General features: G+C 37.4%; 1 protein-coding gene across 1 annotated transcript; it reads right to left on the bottom strand.

Moving 5' to 3' along the window:
- Nucleotides 1-277: 277 nt before the first annotated feature.
- On the bottom strand, nucleotides 278-24,006 carry LOC139130035 (scavenger receptor cysteine-rich domain superfamily protein-like). Its single transcript, XM_070695754.1, has 21 exons — nucleotides 23,832-24,006; nucleotides 19,803-19,886; nucleotides 19,044-19,200; nucleotides 18,279-18,454; nucleotides 16,962-17,088; nucleotides 16,094-16,260; nucleotides 15,552-15,693; nucleotides 14,385-14,566; nucleotides 14,007-14,136; nucleotides 12,602-12,777; nucleotides 12,161-12,305; nucleotides 11,279-11,451; nucleotides 8,987-9,137; nucleotides 6,991-7,163; nucleotides 5,871-6,009; nucleotides 5,492-5,679; nucleotides 5,029-5,193; nucleotides 3,577-3,749; nucleotides 3,187-3,331; nucleotides 2,429-2,628; nucleotides 278-2,083 (listed from the first exon to the last, which is right to left on the bottom strand). The coding sequence occupies exons 2-18, from the start codon at nucleotides 19,870-19,872 to the stop codon at nucleotides 3,583-3,585; spliced, it is 2,628 nt and encodes an 875-aa protein (XP_070551855.1). The 5' UTR covers nucleotides 19,873-19,886; nucleotides 23,832-24,006; the 3' UTR covers nucleotides 278-2,083; nucleotides 2,429-2,628; nucleotides 3,187-3,331; nucleotides 3,577-3,582.
- Nucleotides 24,007-26,324: the final 2,318 nt, after the last annotated feature.

Here is a 26,324-nt window from a genome sequence, read left to right as displayed (position 1 = left end):
GTGCGGAGGCCCCCCCCCCCGTACTATTAGCCATGGAGTTACCCCCCGGGGGTTTTGTTTGTAGCGTGGTCCATTCGAATTCTGGGTTCAACCAATCAAACGGTTTCAGACAAAGAAACCACCATTTTAAATGTCATGGCATTGGCACAGGTTGAAATTGAAATCAAATTGAATGTTTTTTATCTTTCACAAATAATATACATAGAAGGAATACTCATTTCCATACGCATAGTACCATCACGGTTGTTCTCAAGAAAGCAGAACGATCAAGCAGGGAGTGGCTGAACCTGGGTGAGTGTCTCTTTATTAATATTTGTCTCGCGAAATACGTGATTAGTCTCTTGACGAGCTACGTATGAAAACCATATTTCTTGATAATTCATTTCCATCGTCGCGGTTATTAATAATATTTTTTGCTACAAGGACAATAATTGACTACAAATGCTTAGGTGTACAGGAAGCCAGTGTAGTAAAATTAGCAGGTCAAACAGACGTATTGCAATATAGATGTGAAAGTTAAGGAATCGATAACATGCTATCTTTCTACCAGAATTGGCTGGAACACTGACCTGTTTCAATGATTATCGCTTACACATCGTAGAATTACACAGCAATACAATTTCGATAACGTACACTTTGAAAATGGATAAAGGTCAGCTTGAGGCATACTTTACACGCTGTTATAATCGTGTATAATTCAGCTTAAGTACTCATGCCAAACAGAAAAATAGTCAGAAAGCCTGAGTTATGAAACTTATATTATGTGAATACAATGGAACTCGACGAATTGGAGAAGTTTGGGATCAATATACATTTTTAGGCAACATTGTACATGTGACATTTCTAGAAGTGATGACGTCAAAGTTGTGTGTGTGATTATTGAAATGAGGTCAAAAATTATAATCTAAAAGGGGCGGTAAGCATTAGGAATGATGGCTTGGAATCTTAGGGGGAATGATAAAAAAGTCCCCAACTCTCACGATTAATATTTCATTTTTCTAATTATGTCATCCAACTCTACCCAGGTTTGCTTCGCACAGCTATCCTCACACCGATGCGGAAGGAACATTTCATTAATTTCACAGGGACATTTAATATTTATACTTTGTTTATATGTATAATAAACAGTACCAATGCCGGGGATCGAACCTAAAACCTTCGACACTACGTATAACCTGTATTCCACGAGAACAAGATCCAAGAAGGGGGCTGCAGTTCCCGTATGAAGATTACGATGGTAATGCTCTGGCTCTCTATACGATTAATTTGCATTGACATTTGTTAAAAAAATACGGAACACTACGTTTTTTCGCAATTTTCTTGTCTACTCATTGTGCTCTACACAGTATATATAGAAACATCAGACAAAAAAAAAACACAAAAAGCCCAAAATAGCAAAAACTAAACTCTGCGTGAAAAACGCATGGGCCTTGGGTAATGCAGGGCCCCCTAACACAAAAAATTAATCGGTGACCCCTCCCCAACTTTGAGATCCGTTATTTTTACGATGTTTATTGAGATATGAACCATACAGCGTAGAATAGACTTCGGTTCGATGTATATGTTTGTTTTTATGAGGAAAAGCGCCTTAGTAACTTTACAGTTTGCAATATTGACGCCAAGTATAGATTTAATTTATTTGCTAGTCTGAAGCTGTCCCTGTAAACATGCTATGTATTGTATTTATAAGGTATTAATGACAAATTGATCATGGAATTTAATGCAACTGATAAATACTCCACCTCCATTGCAAAGCTAAACGGCGAAGTTAATACACGACATCCATAGGTCTGACCTGGTTATCTTTTCTTTAATGTTAAACACTAATCGCTCTCAATTTTGAAAGAATCAAGAACGTTACCTAACTTGCAAATTTGGCACTAAGCTTAGTGTGCGATTCTAATTAAAAGGTGTGAATTGAATTGAATGAGAATATGCATGGTATATGCGATCTTCATTTTATACAAAATATAATAAAAAGGAATATGAAGTATAAATGCGATACATGTTGATAGACCAATAAATACTGCCACCAGGCAATGTCTTGTCATCTGTTTTGTGAATACTATTAATTCATTGGTCTCTGAAAGAAATAAAAGAGAAAACATTCAATCAATCGCAATATTATTAGACCTCTCTTACTTTTATAGCAGTGTTGTCTTCGGCGTCAAGCAAAATCTTCTCCCACTAAACGTTAAACTAAAAAGGTATTTTACACTGCCGTAATCAAAAGTACTTAAACAGTTAATTGTAAAGAAAGAAAGAAAGCATATCGCGAGATCTGAGTTAGTGATGTCGGCTTGTACATGTAAATAAAAAAGTAAAATCTCTCTCTCTCTCTCTCTCTCTCTCTCTCTCTCTCTCTCTCTCTCTCTCTCTCTCTCTCTCTCTCTCTCTCAGCACACATATGTAAGGAAATACTCTTCACATTTTACCGTATATATTTGCATATCCTATGGATCCGAACACACGATTCCTACATCTTCATCGTGTTCACAGTCGTGTTCTCCCCACGCAGCGTGGTCACACTCTGCTAAGTTTGTTTGCCCGTTAACACACTCCACTTCATCAAGCCATATCACTCCAACGCCCTCACTAAAGTGCGCCTTACTAAGTGTTGTCCCTCCACTGAAGGTTCGGGGTTGGATTTGGTTTTATGTATACAGAACAAGATATGAAAATTAGTATTTGCCATATTTACAGAATGAGAATGCTCCACAAAGTTTATGTAAAAATAAATGACGAAGGCAAGTGAAGATAGAGGATATTGCATAATTACAATCAGTGAATCTACAAAAATAAAACTACAATGTTAATGATGACTACTTGATGTAATTCTTGAGTATAAAATGTTAAAATCAAGTGAAACAAGTGAGCTAACTGAATTTTTTTCAGCCAGTGATTTGGCGGAACATCAGAGGAAAGCTTGGCCAAATTTCCGTTTCCGTTATGAAGTCATTTTGCCTTTTCCAATCCACTCTTCTTGGTTTGTGTGGCAACAGGATCCGCTGTTTCGATGTAAATTCATATTCTTTCTCGGTTTTAAGGCTGTATACTCTAGTCTTGCCCAATGGCGGGCCAACGACCTTGCCAATACTATAGTGGCACACGTTCACAAGCATAGCATGATTTTAAACACTGTTAATTATTTTAAGTCGTTACCTTACGATTGTGAAATTACTTTACCTGTATCCAAGTTGTCTGCAAGCTGTGGATGCGTCCTTGTTTCCAAATTTATCATCACACACTGTTCCCCACTGTCTGTTGTGTAAAATTTCAAGTCGTCCCTCGTGCACACTTCGTTCACCTACTAGTCTGATATCATGTTCATCTAAAAGCAGATGGAATGAAAGTCAGAAATACAGATATAGATTGAGTCTCTCTCTCTCTCTCTCTCTCTCTCTCTCTCTCTCTCTCTCTCTCTCTCTCTCTCTCTCTCTCGTTTGTGCCTTAAAATTCGTATTGTAGCCATGTCCAGCTGCAGATAAATGATAAAGAATTTGGATTGGACATGATGAGGGAAGATCCTGGACATACACATGAGGTGTTTAGAGTTTACCTATCGTTCTTTCTTACTTTGAATTAGACATAACACGCTGACGTCTTCAAAGTGTTCACAATCGTGTGTTCCCCATTGTTCATGGGAACAAGATGAAAACTTTTCCTCGAGGCCAGTACAGTGTACGTCATCAAGCCAGATACGTGAGTTGCCTTCTCCAAACGCGGCGCGGCTTTTGAAGATACCAGGTCTGTATTGTGAGAGATGGTTTGGTTAGGATATACATTCCAGTTTTATTGGACAGAGAGGGGCAGACAGACAGGGGCAAAAATAGGGAGACATATATACAGTCAAACGAGACACAAAACACATAGGCAGACAGTTGGACAGAGACAGCAGCAGAAACATGCAAAAAAATCGAAAAAAAGACAGGCACACAGAGACAGAGACATGTAAATAGACGAGGCAGACAGACAGACAGAGACAAAAAGCGATAGAGACAGACAGATAGACAGGCAGACAGACGAGAGATGGATGGACAGAGAGCATAAGAGACAGACATACAAACAAACACACAGGCACACAGACACACAGAATGGGACAGAGCAACAGAATCAGAGAGACATATAGACCTACGAGATTCAGAAAGACTGGATAACTACATTTACTGACAAGCAAACAGAGACGGTGACGTTGTTCCACAAATGACGAAGCAAATGTAATAAATCGAATCTTGATAAGATAAAAGGTACATATTATTACGTGGCCAAGTTGGATTTGGGTTTAGTCCACTGGTACGTGTATTGTTGTTGATGATAGTCGCTATCCCGGTTAGTCGTAAACTGGGTCGATAATAACGCAAGAAGTACCCCATGATACTTCTACGAGGTTACAATATTTAGAAATGTGTATGTTGCCTACTGAGACGTGGTACACCACGAACAGTCAACGAGACTGGGCACACAGAAGTCAGCATGACTACCTGTCTATGTCCAAATGCAGTGTGGCGTTCGACTCACAAGTGTCAAGAGCGGGTACATCTTGTTCTAGAAAGTACGCAACTTCGATCGATTCCAAATGGACAAACTTTAGCAAACTAAAGATGAGTCGGCAAAAGGGAAGGGGGAAGTTTCTCCCATCTTCTTTCAAATCACGACGAAATATCTATCAACACATAGCATTGAGGTCTAGGAAAACGTTCGATTGCAAACAATTTAAGCGCGCACAGTTGTGAAAAATACACACTAAAAGGAAGACAAACGATTACTTCGAAGGTCGAGACAAATAAAAGGTGGGAAATTCTTCTCAAGATACGGCTCAATGATGGGGTTACTGCAAGTAAAAGTTAGGGTCGTTGTCAGTCGTTAAAGCTTAATTAAAAACAGACAGAACAGGCGTATGTTAATCCAAGCGAAATGACAATAGTTGGGAGAAAAATTACAAAAATTACTTTACAAAATTACGAGAAAAATTACAAAATTGTTTGTAAGTTAGAAATGCACTCGTTTGCAGTCCAATGATACACTTACAAATAGCCAAGCTGTCTGCACACGACGTCAACGTTCTTCTGAGTGAATCCGTCGTCACACACAGATCCCCATTGATTTCTGTGATAGATTTCAAGACGACCCTCATTAGGTGAATACCATGACCATTAGGTGAATTACCATTGACCAGTCGTAAGTCGCCGTCCTCTGAAATCGACCAAAGTTGTTATGTAGGGCAAGCAGACACGTAGGCTGCCTATGGTATGATCAAACACCGGCAAAATAAGAAATATGTACCTGTTTCCTAAGATACGATAAAATGATAAAAGCACGGATTATTTATTCATTTATTAAGTTATCGACTTCAGATAATTTGTTTCGGGCCTGCTCAATAAAATAACAGACTCATTTTAAGACATACAGTTCTGAAATTAAAATGTTTCTCTGTATGGATAAAGTGGTATTTACATTGAAGAGACAATGGACATGTGAATATGCTACCTACCTTGGCGACTACCATGTTGACACTGGACGTACATGTCTTTGATACCATGGCACATCAGTTTCGGATTTTCCTCAAAATGTTTGATGCACTCTGTGAGGGCGTTTTCATGACCGCTACAACGAACAGTGTAAGGTAATGTCGGTTTTGACTTTGCCGTTGGGAAATCTTTCTCTTGTACTTCGCTTAAACTATTGAAAAGAGACGCAAGAGTAAGCAAATGAATGCCCATAAATTATAAATTTTTAGCCTCTATAGCAAAAGCACATACACTGACACACAGACAGGATCTAAAATATTGTCACCAATGCTTGTTTCAATCTGCACACCATTCTCGCATACGAAATATTTTAGTGAACAGCATGTTGAACAAATTTCTTACGTGTATCCAAGCTGTCTGCATACAACTAAAGCTGTATGATCGTCTTGAGTACATAGTTTTCGCCATTTACTTTCATGATAGACCTCAATCCGTCCGTCGTACGAGGAACGCCCATCAGCGAGCCTAACATCGCCGTTTTCTAAGGTCAGAAATGTAGATGACAAATTATTCGAGAGAGATTGTGTTATGCAGTCCGTAGAGCTATTAACTCAGCTGTTGATAAATTGTAATTTTTTGTTCGCTAAGAGATAGGGTTTGCAACGTTGTAAGCGGTCGTGAATAATTACAACACGCGCAAGGAAAAACCAAAATCGTCACGTTTTTGCACCTCGAAAATCCTCGTTTAGAGGAAAGAGTTTAATATCAAACGCGACGAATTGAATTCGTTATCATTTTCATCTTTCTTATTATCGACGGTTCCTGGAAGATCAGCATTTTTTCTGGAAGATGGTTACACGGAGAATTTCCAGAAAACCCACATCTTCTGTTGTCAATTCATATATTTTTACGCATACGTTGATCAATATGAGCTAAATTCAGCCATCTGTAAACGTTTACCGTCACCGTGCCCAATTATGACTGAATCTTGTTCAAGCGCCTGTACCAGTCATCGGTAAAAAATAATGACTAGTCTTGCAAGTACTTCAAAAGATTCACTGTCTGACATCGCATAAACTCTGAAATACTTAAATGAATTTCAGCATTGACTAACTAAAGACATTCTTTTTCAAATCACAAGATATCATAAGCTTTTTGTTGTTTCATGGTAAGAGGAGATATTCACTTTATTAACTTATTTATTTATTTACATTAAAGGATAACCAGTTTACAGACACCAATTGAGTGAAAGTTCCCTAATGGGGCCGTAATCTTCCATGAGATGTTGAGAAGCTGTACAGATCAGAAAACTATTAAAAACACTAAAAAGTATGGAAAAAATCATGACAAAAATAATGAGCAGCAATAAATTAAATCTATTTGTCATTGTTGTCTTTAATAAAATGCTTAAGTTGGGTTTTAAAATGCGCAAGACTTGGGCAACATCGAATATTCTCTGGTAATGGAGTTGACTTTTGACTGCACTGGCACTTGGTCATAACAATTGAATAGACTGCCTTACCCGGTAAATCACAGACGACAGTTACAACTTGACGGTTACTTCTACTCGAATCCCCGCTGGTATCATGCGCACAATGCTTCAGAGTGTTTTCGTAACCACTGCACACTATATCCATGTCGAAACGTGAACTTCTGTCGTCTCGATTGCGATTGGCACTGGTTAGGTCTCCACCTCTGTACATTTGGGGTAATTCTTTTGTTTAATTCAATAAATTAGAATATTTACATCACAGATTTCATCATGATTCGAAGAAACTTAAGTAAGGTCACCCAAAGTGAGATGCATATCAAATTTCAAAGCAATCAGACTTGTGGTTTCAGGAGAAGGCAATTGTTGATGGACGACGTACGTACTGACGGACGACAACGGAAAATCAAGCTATTTGATTATCTCCGCGTCGCTGACAGCGAAGCTAATAAAAATAAATTTATAATAAATAAATTTCAAAAATGCAAGGATTGGCCTTAATATAATGGCCCACTCTGATAACGCAAACTCATATATTTTTGAAAAAAAATTATTTATTACCATATTTCCCTAAGGGAAATAGGGTAGTTCAGTCATATCGCTTATTGAGTGTGGGTATTAAAACAGTATAATTTGCCAAAACTTCGAGTTATTGTTAGGACACGAAAATAAGTTCTGTATCGAACGGTTATAATAGGATGGGTCTCGACACAGGAAAAACACATCTTGTTTTTTATGCTCCTAGCGTAGCTCACACGGCATTTAGCAGGGGCCTATTGAAAGGTTGACAACGTTGCCCTTTTTCGCCTGTATGATTCAGTAACTTGAGATTTGATACCTTCATTGTTTATGATTTCCATATGTTTACCAATAATGTAGAACGTTATTATGTGTGATATATGTTTTTGTATTAACTTTAATAACGATATAATAGACATCAAATCAGGTCCAATAATCGTTATCATTCAAGGTAACTAAGAAATTTACCAGGTCCAAGGAACATATTGAAAATGACAAAGGCAATGGGGTCATCTTGAACCACAAAATAGTGGTGGTACCAGGTGTCCGGAATGGGTAAGCGTACCCTACCAGCTAGCCGCAGCCGTCAAGATTGACCCAAAGCGACAAATCAATTGTTATTTTGTGAATTCACCAAATTACTTTTGTGAGTCAAAATTTGGTATGCTGTCACTCATCATTTGAGTAACAGACAGGTCATATTTTGATACAAAATCTCCGAATCTACCGTAGAACTTCTTAAATGATTTCACTAATCTACTTTCTGAGAATCCTTAAATTTTTGTTGCCGAATCCTTTGCATTTTTCATATCATGCTTTTAGAACTAAAAAGAAAATTAGAGCACCGTTGAGCGGTCAAAGAATATTCAAGATTTAAAAATCTGAAGACAGAAGTATCAGAGTGCGATTCCATCTTTTCTGCAAATTTCATTTGAGACTAATAAGAAATCTTACTCTATGATGAAGGCTCAGGTCCCGCCGTTCTTTTAAGAATTGAGATATTTTTGTTTTCGGTTTATTGAACGTTACGACGTCGTCGCTCTCACTTAAATGTGCATAATAAGGTCCGGCAATCGATTCCACAAATGACTATAAACCGACAAAATATATAATGATCCCAGGTAACAATAGCATTTTGAACAAAATATGCCCCGTCTTAGTGAGAGAAACATCTACCATCTTCCTGTATATGTAAAATCTCAGTCAGATGGGTGTAGTCCTAGTGGTACAGGATTACTGTATGGTAGTGGTAAAACGTGTCATTAGCAAGACCACTTTTTTAAACAATAGTTATTCAGCAAAGAACGTAGTGTCATCAAAAACCACCTTGCTTACCAAGGCGACTGTTTCGGGATTACAGAGTGTTTAGATTTACTGAGATAAGAGATACTGAATATTTTTCGAAGCAAAGAGATTTGAATGAAAGAAATGGTGCGCATATTGGCGTTTTAAATAGTTCGATCGCAAAAACGGTTCTGACCAATAGAGAGAATTTCACTAGTACTGTTACCGATATCCAAGCTCCCGGCATACCACGGATGCGGTTTTGGAATCTGCACTTCCGAATGAAACGGGTACCCATTCCTCCGTCCTCCGATCAAATATTTCCAAGACTCCTTTATATGCCCATGTACGACCACTTAGGCGCAGGTTGCCACCACCTACAAAATGGTCGCAGCTGTTATTTCTTGTCAATGTGAACTATTACTGTACCGTAAAATACTGAAAGTAGGTTAACGTTTGGACGCAAAGTGTTTGTTTGTTACAAACAGTCAAGAGTACGTTAATTATTCTTTGTAAATAGATGCGTAAAAGCAGCGCTGTATTATTTGACAAGCTGACAAAGGACCAGAGAGTTTTCTGATAGATGTTTTCGTTGTTGCTCAAGTGATCCTACTCTTGAGAATTCCCTTGTATTGCGATGTTAAGGTTGACGCATAAGAGGTCTTTCGTGTCGGTTTAACCCTTTCACCACCATGGTTCCACCCAAACCCATTGTTATCAATGGTGATCTTGGACCTGTATACAGGGAACTGGGGGTGAAAGGGTTAAGGTAGAACGCGCCTCGGGCACAGATATTAGGACTCTCAAAGTTTTACAAATCTTTTCTGATACACATCTTGTGGGGATTAATTTTAAAGCTCTTGGAGTGAGAAAACATTTCAACGGCTGAGTTTTTTTTTCGAAATTCGTGAATTTTATATTTCTCCATGGAGTTAACACGGGGATGGCGGCCATTTTGAATTTTAAAATATCTGTAAATTTTTGGTTACTTGTTCCCCTGGTAACAAAATTTGCACGGTGACCCCTGATTTTTACTTTTAATTTTGAAAGAGAATGGCTGAAATATTCCTCAAGGAAAGTGTGAGCAAAAAATTAAGTCTTTCACTTTCGAGAAGTTTATCTGTACGAATGGTCGATATGCATGATTACATAATGCCCTTTATACTAGTAATTATTTGTTGAGTGACAACGGACACTTAAATATAAATTTGATCGGAGAGCTTTGATAATAATTTGAGCATTAATATATTTTAGAAGAGATGTCAATGGCAAACTTGTACCTGGAAGTAACAGCTTGGCACCACAAAGTGAAGCCTCTGTATTGAAAACTTTAAAATTTCGTTGAATATGATGTCCTACCGTTTCAGAGATCTTAAGCTAGTGAGTGTACTTATTAACGCCCTGTGTTACTTCTTTTACGGTGTCCGGATGCACGCAAAAAGATATGCAAGTGACTTTTAAACTTTTTCCCGCACAATTTTTATCATCTTATAAAAGGCCACTTGAATTGCCTCATCAAGCGAGACTAAAACAATTTATGGTTATGATATAAAAAACTACTTCATCGTTCTACTGGTATTGTACAGATTTCGATTCTATGCGAAGACATTCACATGTTCAAAATGGCGATTTGATATTTTTCCACTTTTAACTTTAAACTTAAATTTAAGTAACATTTAATTTGATTCATTGTTAGATTAAATCTTGTTGGATTCGTAATTACATGTAATAAAGCACTTAAGTTAGCAGAAGAGGCTAGGGTTAAGGGTGATATTAACCGAAACGAAGTCATTAACTTTCTTGAAGATATTTCATAAAAAAAATTGACAAAAATGGAGTTTTCAGCAATTATAGAGAGAGTGAATATATTTCAATAACAATTTCAGTTAAGGAATGAGCTAAGAAGGCTTTCATACGCCAATCATGGTGCTTGACCTGTCGCTCATTTTTCCCTTTGCTTAATTGAAATCATTCTCCTAAATCATCAATTTTCCTCTAAGGTATAAAAGAAAGCACAAATGTGTACTGTATACAGAAATTGTATTGTAGATAATTTAGTATCAAGCAACAGGAAAAAAACATGAATAACTGGAATACAAAGTTTTAAAATGCAAGTGTAAAACTACTCTAAATGTTTTCATAATATTAGTATATCATGTTCGTAACTTCATACATGGTAAAGTATATGTCTAGCACAAAAAGCATCAAGCTTCTTTGTTGTTGTGAATAGTTATAAAGAATGCTTCATGTGAAATTGAAGAAATCTTGAGCATTCAAGTATCAAGACTATTGTTTTTACATAATTGGTACTGAAATGTTCTTATCCACTACCTAAACATAAAAAATATCGTGCATTTACAAGTACATCCTACTAAACAGGTAATCGATCTCACATCAACTTTACTGCCCCAGAACCGTAGCAGATAACGGCTTTAACCTGTTTGAAATTTAATATGGTCCATGTCATAGAAGATGTATAAAAGTGTGCCTTCCAAATGATAAGATAGACATAGCATACCTGGTAACTTGCAGCGAATGCTAACATCCTCGTCGTGTTTACAATTGTGTTCACCCAACCCACGATAGGCGCATTTCTTCAACTTCAGCTCGTGTCCACTGCAATCTACATCGTCCATAGCTATACTGGAAAGCCCTTGTCCATGCGAACCTGCTTGTAGTATTTCGCCATAGCTGCCGCAAAGTAAGATATACACAAATCTATATGAGGGAAATTCATGATATCTCAGGCAGATAACTCTGAACATGTTTCACTCATAGAATATCATTACCTTGGATTTTTAAACATACATTCACCTGAGATAATGTGACTTGATATTTCATGTAGATTGATTTAATTAGCTGCATCACACTTTCATTACTGAGCATAAGGATCATGATAACGATAAAATGTAAAAGTATAAAGATGAAGTATAGCCGTTATTTATTTATATCTATTTATATATTTAATTTTTTTTGAGAGTACGAGTTGCTATCAGGGCTCACACAGAAGAAAACATGAATAGCTGCAAATCACAAAAGTAGCACTTGTTGATAAAGATATTTCTACGGGGCGATGTCACCCAATGTCAAATAAGCTTTTAATTTTTTTGTACTCCCAGGTAAAATAATATACTGTGGTTTCAATCGGGTCGAACTGACAACGTACGGTACCCAGTCACCTAGCGCAGAATCCACAGACAAAACCGCTCGGACAAATCCCAAGTCTCAAAAAAGATTGGTTCAATAACCGAGCTAGGTTGTTACAATTTTTTCTGACTGCGCCCTCTCCACACGCTGTAGAGTTCGTGAAGCTTGAACGTAACCGTCAATAGCAAATGATTTGGTTTCTTCAGTTAGAACAAAAAGCTAATTGACAATAATATCTGGAATCTGTTCTCACTTGTATCCCAACTGTCTGCACACAACTTCAGCGTCATTGTCATCAAAATCGTCGTCACATACTGTCCCCCATTCACCATTGAAATAAACTTCCAATCGTCCTTCAAAGGGCTCTTTACCATTTACGAGCCGAATAAGACCATTCCCTGGAGAAAATAAAATACACAATGTTCTTACATAAATTCAAGGGCCTTAACTTATTGACTTTTTGACCTTTTAAGTAAAATGCGGTCAGATTGACTGTTGTTGAAATGTTATCAATTACTGCAACATTGTCAAAAGCCTGTTACTTATGCTATTTTTTTATTTTTAGGTCAAAATTACGTTTGTATTGTACATGCACTGCAAATCTATGCCATTTAACTGTATATCAACTTGAGTTGTGACGTGATTTCGGTGGAGATAATGTGTGTGTTTATTATTATGACGACTGTGATCTTACTGTGCCTGTCACATGTGAGGCTAATGCCTCTGCTACCATAACCATATCTCTTGCATGTATCCCAACCGTTATGGCTGCAGTCAATGAGTTCACTTTCATATCCCTCACAAAGGACGTTTTTCAGTTTCCACATGTCTCCATAATACGATTCATCTTCCCTCTTTGTCGTGCCTCCGCTGTGTAAATACATTTCATTGATTAATATCTGTTACTAACACTTTAACAGCGACGACTGTATCATTTCAACAGCTATCAAGTTCGGTCGTTCATATGCCACATTGATCAAGATTGATTGATTCAAATGCCACACTGATCTGTATGGCATGATCCATATGCCACACTGATCAGTATGACGTGTGTTCCATATGTCACACTGATCAGTATGACGTGTGATTCAAATGCCACATTGATCTGTATGGCATGATCCATATGCCACACTGATCAGTATGACGTGTGTTCCATATGCCACACTGATCAGTATGACGTGTGATCCATATGCCACACTGATCTGTATGGCATGATCCATATGCCACACTGATCAGTATGACGTGTGATCCATATGCCACACTGATCTGTATGGCATGACCCATAGCCCACACTAATCAGTATGACGTGTGATCCAAATGCCTCACTGATCAGTATGACTTAATTAATATGCCACGCCGATCAGAATGGTTTGATTATATATGCCAAACTAATCACTATTTATTTATTTATTTATTGCAACCCTATTAAAGCAGAGGCTCACTTAAATCAATAAGAGCAGCAAATTACACAGGGCACTGCAAATAAAAAATTACAAAGCAGCTAGCTAAAAATATCTAACAAAGAAAACTAGCTGTTATAAGCAACAACCATAATGACTTTTTATGTTGCTTTTATTCGCTGTTGTATTTTTAGCCCTCACAGTTACATAGACTTTAACCTTTATTTTTTGCTGTTATTGTTTAAAGGACCTCATCGAAGATTACAGCCTTATTGGGTAATCTCCCAGATTTGTGCTTGTAAATGGGAAATACTTCATTGTTAATAAATAAATAAATAAATAAATAAATAAATAAATAAATAAATAAATAAATAAATAAATAAATAAATAAATAGACCATATTGTTAGTGACTAAACTAAAAAGAAAATGAAAAATTACTTCCCGCTACCTACTATATCTGTTGAGAAACGTCTGAAAAAGTGGTCAATTTCTTTGTAGAGATCTTTCTTGTAACTCTTTGTAGAATCACCCAGGAAATACATTTCAACTCCTTTCATTCTCTAAAATCATTGAGTTAGTTCAATTCGCTATTCTTTAATAACATTTCTTCAGTATGGCTTGATCCATATGCCACACTGATTAGTATGGCTTAATTCATATGCTTTCACCTTTTTTTGCAATCAACACAATCAACGCACCTGTAACCCATCTGTCTGCATGCTATCTTTGCCATAGTGGAGTCAAATGAATTTGCACACAGTCTTCCCCAAGTGTGTTCATGATATATTTCCAAGGCTCGTTCACTACCGACTAGTCGGAGCGCACCATCTTAAAGAATAACATGAGAGTTGGTATATTGTTGTAACACAATATACTGTTAATTCCACAAGGAAGATATGACGATCTTACCGTCCATGATGACGGTGAAAATGGAGAAATCAAGATAGAAATATCAATAAACATTTCACACGTTTAATAAGTAATTTCTATGGCATTACACAGATATTTCGTCTCGAGGTTGGCAGTTCCAGATAAATGGCTGCTTACTATATGGGTAGGAAAACAACAACTATTACCGGATGGTTTTGGTGAGCAGGTTAATCCAGCGACCCTGTTACCGTCACAGTTATTCAATGGCCGACCAATCATTAAGCATTCACTCAGATGATCTTCCTGACCGCCACAAGAAGAGGTGTCGAGCTGAAATGTACCATTTACCCTAGGTGTGTTGGTATCGTTCCAAATGGAAATATATTCCCTTTAAGCAAAAAACAAATAAACAAATACACAAACATATAAAACGGAGGTAATATAATGAAGCAATAAAGTATTCCTTCGCGAAATTGTTACTACCAGTGAATTTATAGATGTAATAAACATCGAAGACCAAAATGCTGGGCAATACGATTCGTTATCGGTAATATTCTAGAGGAATGACGTCACTGGTAATGACAAAACCTTAATGTAATTAAGCAATAAAGCATGCCCTGCGACGTTATACCAAGATATTTCGACTAGTTCACGACAAACATGCACGAGCGATAGCGAGTGCGTACATGGAATGAACTGGTCAAAACCGAGTAGTATACCGTCACTTGGTGTGATTTATTGCTATTATAACAGTATATTGACATTCAGGCATGCAACATCGAAAAAGGAATTTTGCTAAAGCCGAGAGCTCGGGCGTGTGCCAGCCGTGGTATATAGCAAATATATATAGTTCTTTCCATGGTTCTTTTCACGTCTCGACCACTCACATCGCTGTATTAGTGCCATCAATATACTGGTATGATATCATTGACCAAGAGTGAAGGTATAAGTGATCACAATGTGTGTTCTTTTTCATCACGAGTAAGATAGGGAGTTTTTGGATCAGGGATACATTGCATGCAAGTGTAGCTATACGTCATCCACAGAAGGCTCGATAGGTTTGCATGCACGAATTTGCACTCTTGCCGTATTCAGTTCTTTAAGTTGGTCAACTACACGCTAAGTGCACAGCTGTTGTACAAGATAAGTCCTCCATGCCCTCGTTGTTGGGACTTGTGCGCAATATGCGCAAGAATGGCAAGTCAATGTCACAGCCTTTCACTTGACTTTCAGAGCATATCCAATAAAATATTATTCGGTACTTTTTATGGTGAAAAACTGTAATGCATTTCTTAGCTGTGTAAATGTTATTATTTTCAGGAAGAACGTTTTCTACCTGTGTGAATCCATAAATACAATACACGCATACTTACATGTGACCTTGCTTACTGCAAATCACAGATGCTGCATCTGTGTCGAAATTCTCACTGCACAGAGCAAGCCAGGCGCCGTTCTTGTATATCTCTACTCGTCCTTCATAAGCAGACTCTCCATCTACCAAACGCACGTCTCCTTCTAGCGGTAAAATGTTGTGTGAATAAATAATAATGGTATTATTGTTTTTATACAGTAAAGAAATCTTTGCAGAATCGACGTAATATTTTTGATGGCAAGTGTATTCCCGCTTTCATCTAGGGAAAATGTCAAACAAGTAAGTCTTCAAGATGAATAAGTTTTATAATGAGTATATTAGTATAATCATGATAATCGTCATCATCGTGGTCATCATCATCACCATTATCAACCGTCATCATTTTGTCCATTGTGTCACCTTCATCACACTATTTATTATTTGGTAGCGCTAGCTCTTGCACGTCTAGTGAATATATATTAGCACACCCACTATAAGCCAATATCACATACTCGTATAGAGCATGTACTCAAGGCTTTGGAAGAAAAAAGTTTGCGAACTGACCACTCCTTTCGCATCCAAGACGGACATCTTCGGAGTGAAGGCAATCATGATGTCCCCATGCCTTGTGACCGCACTGTGTCAGTTTAGTTTCATGCCCTAGGCATCGTATATCGTCTAGCCAGATAGTGCCATTACCAACAGTTGAGTCTGACCTGAAATGCCCATGGCTTTATCGAAGAAAATATTGAATGAGTATTGACAAAAAATAGATTAAACATGAATGCAGTTTATTAAATCGGAAATCTTGACATTCACAATACACACGTTTGGGTGGCTATAAAACGATCTTGTACAACAGAAATATGACACTCGTTCAATACACATGAACATATTCAAACATACATCGCAGATATCACAGTATACTAATTCTAACGTGCTCTATGAGTATGACACAATCAGATATATTTACACATTAACATAAAACGGCCGGGGATATCATACTCAATCAAGCGCCTGATGAGCAGCAACACATTCAGAATTCGCAAGAGAGCACAAGTCGAGTGAAGTTTTAAACTGCAGGTCAAAGGGCGTCTCACTGAAGCATATCCCGTAATATTGCTAGATATACAGTTTCCATCTTCTTCTTACAACCAAAAATCCAAGACACTCCAAACTTCAAAAGAGTAAATAGGTGCAGCAATGCAGCCAGAATACAGCTATTTGGAATTTAAAGTACTGATGAATTTTAGACTGTTTTTCAGTGTTCTCAAAGTGTGGAAAGTAGCATCTTTTTGTTTGTTTGTTTGTTTGTTTGTTTGTTTTTTGCCTTTTTATTATTTAAAAAGTACACAATCACGAGAGAACAGCACATGCGTTATATAGAACTGACCGCACGATGTTTTATATGGATACATAAGTTTAAATTAACCTGTATCCAAGCTGGCGACACACAACCGTCAAAGCATTTTCATCGAAATGGTCGTCACACACTGTACCCCATTGTCCTTCATGGTATATTTCTAGATGACCATCTTTCAACCGTACATCACCTTCGCCTGAGAGTACAAAAAAATTCAATATTGTGCAACAGGTGTGCTATTAAATTATAAAACAAAAGATTTTTCTGAATCAACTCTTCGGGTGTAAAATATATCTTGTCCTTATTATGTAACCACCACAAAAGACCATTTCCAGGGTTGCATGCGATCTCGAGACTTATATACTGCAATCGTTTTGATTTTCAGCAGCTTTGTAAGTTAGTTTAGTCATTCATTAACGGTACATTGAAGTGCGTGCATATTATTTCCAAAAGAATATCATATCATGTTCCAAGACGCCATAATTTTATTTCTTTGCAAACCCAAAAGCCACGCAATCTTTGACAGCCATAGAGTCTCCTGAAGCGCTCAGTATGGTTCATTTCACATCAGCAATGTTCCTGAACAAATACTAAGTTTTTTTTTCCAATTGATCAATCCCCTTTAGACAACTGAGCTCGTAACCCCGTAAAGTATATTTTCTGAAAGCTCAGATTTTGGCAAATGTTGAGATGTTTTTCATAATATTTTATTACTATTAATTCATGTCACACTCATCTCACACTCTTTACCTTCTCCTACAAAACGGTGCAGAATTTCTGATCGAAACTTGCGCAATCAAAATCTCTAGTACCAATGTAACACAAAATGTCTGTGCGATTTTCGTAAAAGGCTCCATATCGTTTTTAATCATGTAATAGTTTTCTTTTCCGTGCTTAATTTCTTATTCTAAAACATTTGAGAGTCTATAACACAAAAATAGACAGTGGAATCAAAGCCACATTTTTGTTCAATATGATCATTATGTGTTGATAATTGGTACGAAGTTCGACATAATATCCGAAAAGGTCTTACTTTGAAGTGTTCTGCAGTCGTCTATATAAAGAGTGGTTTGCTATCTTCTACCTCGGCAGTAACCAAATTTATTTTGTTTGTATTTAAAAATCACTTAAATCATTGACAATATTACGACACAAGTAAAACCGAGTTGGAAGGTCTGCTGCCACCAAAAATCGACAACATTTTTTAATATTTGCATGTTTTGGTTTGCTTCGCTTTCCTCTCATCATTATCTACAAAATTTACAGTGGTAGAGAAATTGATGTCACTTTTCATTTTTGGTGGCATTATACTTAAGTGTTTTGTTTTTGTTTGGTTTGTTTTTGATTAGTGACCTGTTGCTGTTTTTACCTATTCAAAGTACATACCTGGTGTTTCAATACATGCCACGCTGACATCATGGTAGTGAGCACACTTTTTTGTGTCGTTCACCACAAATTCACAATCGAAAAGTGACTTTTCTGATCCGCTGCAATTGACGTCGGTTAACCATATCGGCCCGTCGCCTTCCCCGTACTTCGCGCGATAATAAACAATACCGCCACTGCAATTCGAACAAAGTGTTTAATCGAAACCGAAACAACTTCTCGTAAATAGCGATTGAAAAGCCCCCAAAACTTGGTAGATAATGGATTTTCCTACAAGCCATCAAAACTGTTACAGCACAAGAAAGCAATGGACGCGCACTTTCACAACAAATATGCAAAGTGCAATTTGGCAATTTATTAATAAAACGATTGGAACTATATTTATCCAATTTGGGATAATTGGATTTTATATTGTTTCGAATTTCTTAAAAGCGTTAGGTGCCGTATAGCTGAATATTACAACATTGTGTAGATTACTCATAAAAAGTGGGTACATAAGAAGAAAAGCAGGTGAGATTACATTTGCAGATTAAATAGGCATTACTTCACCATCCAATTATCCGAAATTAGATCCAATCGTTTTTAATCACTTGTTGCGAAATTGTATATAATCATGGGATGAATAAATGAATGAATAAAAAGGTCATAAGACGTCTTTGAATTGCCACTTAAAATCGTTAAAACAAGCGCTATACTGTACACAATATATAATTTGAAGTTTAACTTAAAATATCTCGACTGGATAATGTATTTCATATATTTCACCTGTAACCGAGCTCATGACAGACGACTTCCGCTGCCTTTGCGTCAAAACCATTTCCACAAACAGTTCCCCATACATCGTCGACCAAAACCTCCAGTCTTCCCCGGTTTTGAGAGACAGAATTTGCCAACCTGACCCTAGATTGTTGACCTTGGGTTCCTGAGAACAACAGAAGATAGTTGCTACGATAAATTTGACCTTGGATATTTATATCAACGACATACTTAAAATAACACACTGAATTTTTCAACATATAACATATGATGAAATGCTTAAGGTTTTCATAGAGGTAATTCAGAAACATGATTAAATTCATTGAAAGGGCATCTCTTCTGCATATGATAGTTTCGTTTGAAAGCAACCAGCACTATTATTTTGCTTTTCCGAAAGATATAATATGAAAGGGCTCGAAGGTTTTCTTTTATGTATCGTTTGTTGGGCAGAATGGTGTTTTTACATTATATCAGTATGTTAAACCAACCGACTTGCTTTGTCCTCGAGAGATCGAGCTGTTTTATTGTAATGACAAGGGTAAGTATATGTATCACTGGAGAACCTATAATATTGAATAACACTTAGTGAAAGATGCGAGGTGGATTAGTATTAATTTATGCAAATTATATTCATGGGCATTGTTTAGGTATTAAAATTGTATGGTAATGAGTCCTTATCGGGGCGGAATATTCGTGTATAACGTATCTTGCATGGTATTCCATGTAACTGATCGCCATCAACGATGCAAACGTATAAATGCAGTTTACCTGTCTCTAGTGTGGCAGCGGAAGAAACGGCAGCATACAGCAACAACACGGCCACGCTTCTAGAGCACATGATTTCGGTCGTTTCTAACAATATAAAGAATAAGTTACTGACTCAAAGGAGATGATGTAGGATGCGTCATTTTGCAAACTTTGTCAGCTTGATAATTTATGGTTTTGTTTAGATGTGTACTTTTTAACAATGTTTAAAAAAATTTACAAAAGCTGGTCATTTTGTAACGATAAAGGCCATGAGGGGTAAATATTAGATAAACAACATCCTGCATGAATCTCAGACTTCAGCTTGAAAATGTTGAAATTTACTGACAAAGAAGCCAGGTTATTAGTCAGTAAATGGCCAAGTTTTAATCTTTGATGTCCGAGGACTCAAATCCAAACAAAGTACAAGCAATAAAGTTTGAGGTCGCAGAGATTTCTGGTCAACGAAATGATAACAGATAGAAGACGCGGAGAAAATTCCGGGAATGTAAATCACTTTTGGTTGTATTCAAAAATGGTAGTGACTACCAAGTGCTTAGCGATTTCAAAACAATAGGCAGAAGATTGCGATTTCTGAACGACAGTCAAGTATTCAAATTTTACAGTAAGTGTATTAGTAGTCTCATAGAAATGTTTCGTGTGGCGTTAGCAGAAAGTATTCGCTTCTGAAAAAAGCTGACTAATTAACGACGGGCAAGCAGACCCCAAAGCAATTTAATAGACACGTTATGTAGAAAGCAATTGGCGGCGACGTCAGAGGATTTTGTTTACATGAAACTACTTGACACAGCGCCTGGAGTGAACATACCTTATAATTTGCAGTTGAACAGTGAATATCAAAGTTGCTTTCAACCACCAAGTATACAAGTAGCGTAGTTATATATGGTGATGGCTGTACCTAATGGATATCAATGTTATATTTCAGAAAAGTTTTGATCCGAGTTTTGCCACATATTGTTTCTGTTTACTTGGGATGATAAGACAATCCACCGTTCAGGCGACTGAGTCTTTCAAACTGTACATGATATAGCATCAACTTCAGTACTTTGACCTGCAACAATTACCGGTGACGTTCAGTTAGGCTTGGGAATTCTTTGAATTTTATATATGCTCTGGATTTCACACGTGTTATTCTGATCTTTGAGCATGAGTGTGCGACTGACTTACAATGTTAATAAGGTCAGTTCTGAAAGGTGTTTTGTGACAACCCGAGGTAGAAGTGAATGATAGCTATTAAAATTTGCAGTAATCGTTCGACAATTTCCAACAAAGTTTAAATAACTCCCAGTCATTCGAACGGCAAACTACGGTAATATATGTAGTATTTGCTTTATTTGTGATTGATTACAAGTGTTGTCACTAATATTTCTTGCAGCGCAAAACAGTTCCCCTTAAACACAATTTTCGCTATCTCGATCGATACCTTCTTTTGATTTTACTCACATTTCATGTTATTTCACATTGATCTTTTTATTTTGTTTGACTTAGGCCAAATAAAAATGAGTTAATCCCCGGTAACATGCCTGCAAAGTTAGTGCAGTTAAGTTGGAGGATTGTTTGAGTTTTGATTTTTTGTTTATAAGAATGTTTTTGAAAATGCGAAACAAATGTTTAGGTAAAGAGAGAAGGTCCTGTAGACGACATATGTATAATGCTCCGTGCCAGCATGTATACGTAGGAAAACTAACACGGCCATGGGAGGCCATGAGAGGGTATTATCAGATTATGAGAGACTACAGACGAATAGCGTCAACTTAAATAAGATAGAATGCGCGTCGGGAACAGATTCGGATTCTCAAATTTTTGCAATTCTTTTCTGATTGACCGCTTGTGGGGGCTCATTTTGATGCTCTTGATGTAATAATTTGTTTTTTACATTTCTGAGTTTTTCGCAAATCGAAAATTTGATTTTTCTCCATAGAGTTAAGAAACATAGGGATGGCTGCCATTCTGAATTTCGAATATCGGTAAATGTTGAGTAATTTGTTTCTCTAGTACTAAAGTGATATAGTGATACCCGATTTTTATACATAGTGATACCCGATTTTTATTCATGATTTTCAAAGAGAGTGGTTGAAAGTTTCACTGAAGAATTTCAAAGTTTACGCAAAAGTTTAAGGCTTTTACTTTGGAGGTGCATAAACGGCAAATGGTTCTCTTTAAGGTAGAACGCACCTCGGGGACAGATATTCGGACTCTCAAACTTTTACAGTTCTATTCTGATATACCACATGTAGGGGTTCATTTTAAAGCTCTTGGTGAAAGAAAATTTTCACCGGCTTAGTTTTTCGAAATTTGAATTTTTTTTTTCTCCATAGAGTTAACACAGGGATGGCGGCCATTTTGAATTTCTAATATCGGTAAATCTTGGGTAATTTGTTTCTCTAGTACCAAAATTTGCACGGTGACCCCCTATTTTATTCTTGATTTTGAAAGAGAATGATTGAAAGATTCCTTGAGGAAAGTTAGAGCAAAAGTTTAAGTCTTTCACTTTCGAGGTGCATATTACCTTAAAATGTTTTTGGGGTGGATAGCCTGCAAACTCCGTTTTACTGACAGGCCTAGGAACTGTTTATAAAGTCACTGCCAACATGTCAGAAAAACTCACGCTTTGTACGTAACGATTTATCAGTGACATTTATGACCTACAGCATAAACGTTTACATTCACTGCCGTTCATGTGCCCCAGGGTCAGGTTCGAGACAGTGACATTTTTCACAGTGTAACACATTTTTGTCGATAGTAAAAGCTCCAAATTTACATCTTTCAAGTTTTCGACAAGTGAGGGATTTATTGCGAAATTTAGTAAATGCTCTGCACAATGGTCATTGGATACGGGGCTTGTCGTTGCCATTGGATGTGTACGGGACTGGACGACAGCGAGCGATGACAATAGTAAAGTCCAGTGCAGGTCTGGGACCTAAAGTGAAAGATCTTGGAACCCATTACAGAGGACAGCAAAATGTTTGAGATTTGCAAAGTTGATAAAGTCGTGTCAATATACTTTTCAATTTGTAGGCCTATATCTCGCTATGATATCGGAAGGAACTTAGAGTGGTTTTGTATGTCCTGCTGTTTGCTGATTACGTTATCTGGATCTGCCTCTACTTCCCTGCTTGGCAAAGTTATTCAACTTGGGAGAAGAATCTGCAGCCGAACGTGCACGTCGAATGTCACAGAAAATACATCTGTACTCGCCATGCTGGACGTAAATAAATGAGCAACACGCATGGTCGTAATTACAATCGTTTGAACAAGCAAAGGTGCATATGTTTACCGTAGTCTTCTGAGCAATGGAAGTGGAAGGAAGTCGAGGAAACATAACATACTCAGCGAATCCGTCGTAAACCAACAGTCTTAAAGTCTTTGCTGTTTTCCCGGGGAGATAGGAACCTTGCAAAGGACATAATAGAGAATTATCAACGTCGCCATGTAAAACAATTTGCCCTCCACTGGAAAGGCTCAGAGGTGATCGATAACTTCACTAAACGCTATAAATGCATTGTTACTTTCCGAAGAGTTATTTCTTTGTTGGCCTTCGTTTGATCCAGGTAATGTGCACCCCTTGAAGAGTTTCTGACCGGTCGCCCAAAGTTCTACACTGCACTGCTTTTTCTGGTCTGCTGTTATTGTTAAGCCATTTCGTAGACTGCATTTTTGTCCCAATAGTGTCAACACAGGGTTTCAAACATTTGAATTTTTTGGGTTGTTCGTCCCCGCATCCGAAAATTTGCATAAGGACTTCATCATGTTTTTCCTCGATTGTGAAAGATGATACATTAAAGTTTCCTTGAACTATGTTCTGAAAACGCAGAATATACCTGTATGTCACGAAATAACGAGTGCCCCAGTGACACTCAGAAAAACGAGTGTAAAAGGGTAAACGGTGTGACGGAACTAGCGTCAGTGAATTGTAGCAAGGCAGTCACTCATTGCCAAAGGGATCTCTTTGTTTATCCATTGTTACTCTGTAGATCAACGACAGATCTAATTTAAAAGAAAACGAAAACACTTTCTCAAATTTATACTTACACGATTCTAGTTGAAAGTCCGAAGAGCACGTATCCTGGTAAGTCGACATCAACCGCCTTGAATTATAACGCTTCTCCTCCAAGCAGAGCTTACAAAGGAATTTTGTGCATGCGTGCAACACGAAGTGATCTCTCTGTTGTTTGTATGTTCGCTTTATTTCTGCGGAAACTAGAATGACGGACTAGACTCGTTTTCACAAATACCGTCACACATGATAAGAATAACGATTATCTCCTTTACATTTGCATAATATCAATATCATTTTACAATCCCCACCCAAACAGTCTATATGTTATCGCGACCTCTTGATCTTTAGGTTGACTCACTGAGAATTTGTAGATTATAATGATAACTCAGTCTAAAAGTTCACACACTGTAATTGTACAGTTTGAGTTAACTTCCCCAAGTTGAAACAGATTTCGCGAAATTAGGTCCATTGGATGGACAGCACAAGAACGTGGCACCGTATCGTGGAAGTGGAGTTCTTACCATGTACTATATTTTCCAGTCTTATGTTATGACCAACCTAAGGCTCTTCTTTGGGTAACTCAAAGTTTACATGCCCAGTGAGGTACAATGAACAATTTCGTGTAACAAACAAAAGCGCCAAGATTTGTACACAGCTTTTCTGGTTGCACAAATTTAGCTTCAGCAACAGACGACAGCTGGTAAAATGATTAGTGTACACAATGGCGACACCATAACCACAAGCACAACATCTGCAGATGGATTGTTGTTATATTTAAATGTCAGAATGTTCTTAAAACAGCGTCAATTGATTTGGGAATATCAGTCTAAACGTAATGAGATCCTCTAAACATCATTGTATTGATTTGGAATTTGCTCGTGACTAATGTTCATCTATTTCAAAATCCAAGTATAGAGCACAATAAACTAATCTGCAGAAGAGTTTACATCGTTCTATATAATTATTGGTGATTATTGGTGATATTATTTCAACTTTCACTTTTTTCTCGGTGCGACCTGTTTTTTTCGTATTCCACATTTCCATACGCCACTTCTGATGCTTGGTACATTAACACGAAATGTTCAATCATACGGAATGCCACGCCCATGAACGCACTTGCCGGACACAAAATCAAATAAACGAAGTTCATTGTCGTTTCCTTTGCGGTGTAACAGCCATTATAGTATTTTAATATCGCTACATGTCACCATATGCAGGCCTTTTCACAGTCATGATATTTGTACTGTCGACCAGGAGATTGTTCAACCATTTATTTTTAATATCTTTGCTGTACTTTCAGAGATATTTATGATAATACATGCCAAATATTTCTGTCGCCAGCGAAAGAAATCAAAGTTTCATTCTAGCTTGCGACATGAACTGAAGACCTTGTTACTTGTTCCCAAGTGTGAAATAATTAAATAATAACACATGACAGTGGGGGGGGGGGCAATATCACAATTTGTGGCCTGCTAAAGGGATGGTGATCATGACCGAAATATCGTTGATGCCCGAGCCGCAGGCTAGCTAGGGTATCATCAATATTTCGGTCAGGATCACCAGCGCCGGGGCATGACTCAAATCGCGATATTGCCCCCACTGTCAGGCGTTGTAAATTTTATTACACTTCTTACATTTTTCAAACACACAATCTGAACATTCAGTACTTCACGCAGTGAATAATAATCAGTCCAAAGCCTATGAATTTGAGTGAAATTATTACGTTGAACTATAATTTCTAGCACTTGCACAGCGCTGCGTGGGTTCATGTTTCATTCTATACGCTTAGCGGAGGCGGTGAACGCGTTCCCTGTCTGCTCGCGTTTGCTGAGTGTAGCTCGTGACAAGCACCCTAAACATTAATTCCTTTGATTTCAATTTTTTCTCGTAAAATTGGACCAAACAGATGTATAATAAAATCTTTTCACGAAATAACGCGATTTATGTCTTCGTTCATTGTACGATTCGGTATTGTCCTCGACGCTACGCGTCTGAATGTGCTAATTTTATGAAGCGAGACCGTGTTCACAATGTCGTGCACAGTCTTGATGGGACAGTAAGTATCAGTTAAAGCTGCATCCCCTTATGTATTGATATTTTATCACTTCATTCACTTAGCCCTTTGAGTGCTGTAATTTTTCCATCAAAATTGGCAGGGATATATTTTACAAAGGCGATAAAAATTGACGTTCAAAGGGTTCAAAGGGTTATCATGCAGCACCCTTCCCTCCGTCAGTTCGAATTTGCGTCACACTCCACAATTTCATTGCTGCACGAGCAAATAACATTTCCTTTTTAAATACCTGAGACGACATAAAAAAGTCATCGACTTTAATACCATAACACTGTTGCAATAATTGTATAGTGTAATCTACTTTTTTTCAATGTATACGTTTTTATGGATAATTTGTAATTACAACTTTCAGCTATAGGGCACATCACACGTTTATAGATTTGAACTATTTAAAAAATCAAATTCTCCAAATTAGTTCCAATCATTTATCTTGCTTCTCTGGTGGAATTTC

This window comes from Ptychodera flava, chromosome 3 (genome assembly GCF_041260155.1).
Source record: "Ptychodera flava strain L36383 chromosome 3, AS_Pfla_20210202, whole genome shotgun sequence".
NCBI lineage: Eukaryota > Metazoa > Hemichordata > Enteropneusta > Ptychoderidae > Ptychodera > Ptychodera flava.
The sequence above is the reverse complement of the archived record's forward strand: the minus strand, read 5'-3'. Positions and strand labels throughout refer to the sequence as shown.

Excerpts from the sequence above, each read along its gene's own strand:
- LOC139130035 (XM_070695754.1), bottom strand. The coding sequence starts at position 19,872 with ATGTGCTCTAGAAGCGTGGCCGTGTTGTTGCTGTATGCTGCCGTTTCT. Across the intron at positions 12,306-12,601 it reads CCTCACATGTGACAGGCACA|GGAATGGTCTTATTCGGCTC; the intron begins GTAAGATCACAG and ends TATTTTCTCCAG. Across the intron at positions 7,164-8,986 it reads TGCCGGGAGCTTGGATATCG|AGGTGGAGACCTAACCAGTG; the intron begins GTAACAGTACTA and ends CCAAATGTACAG.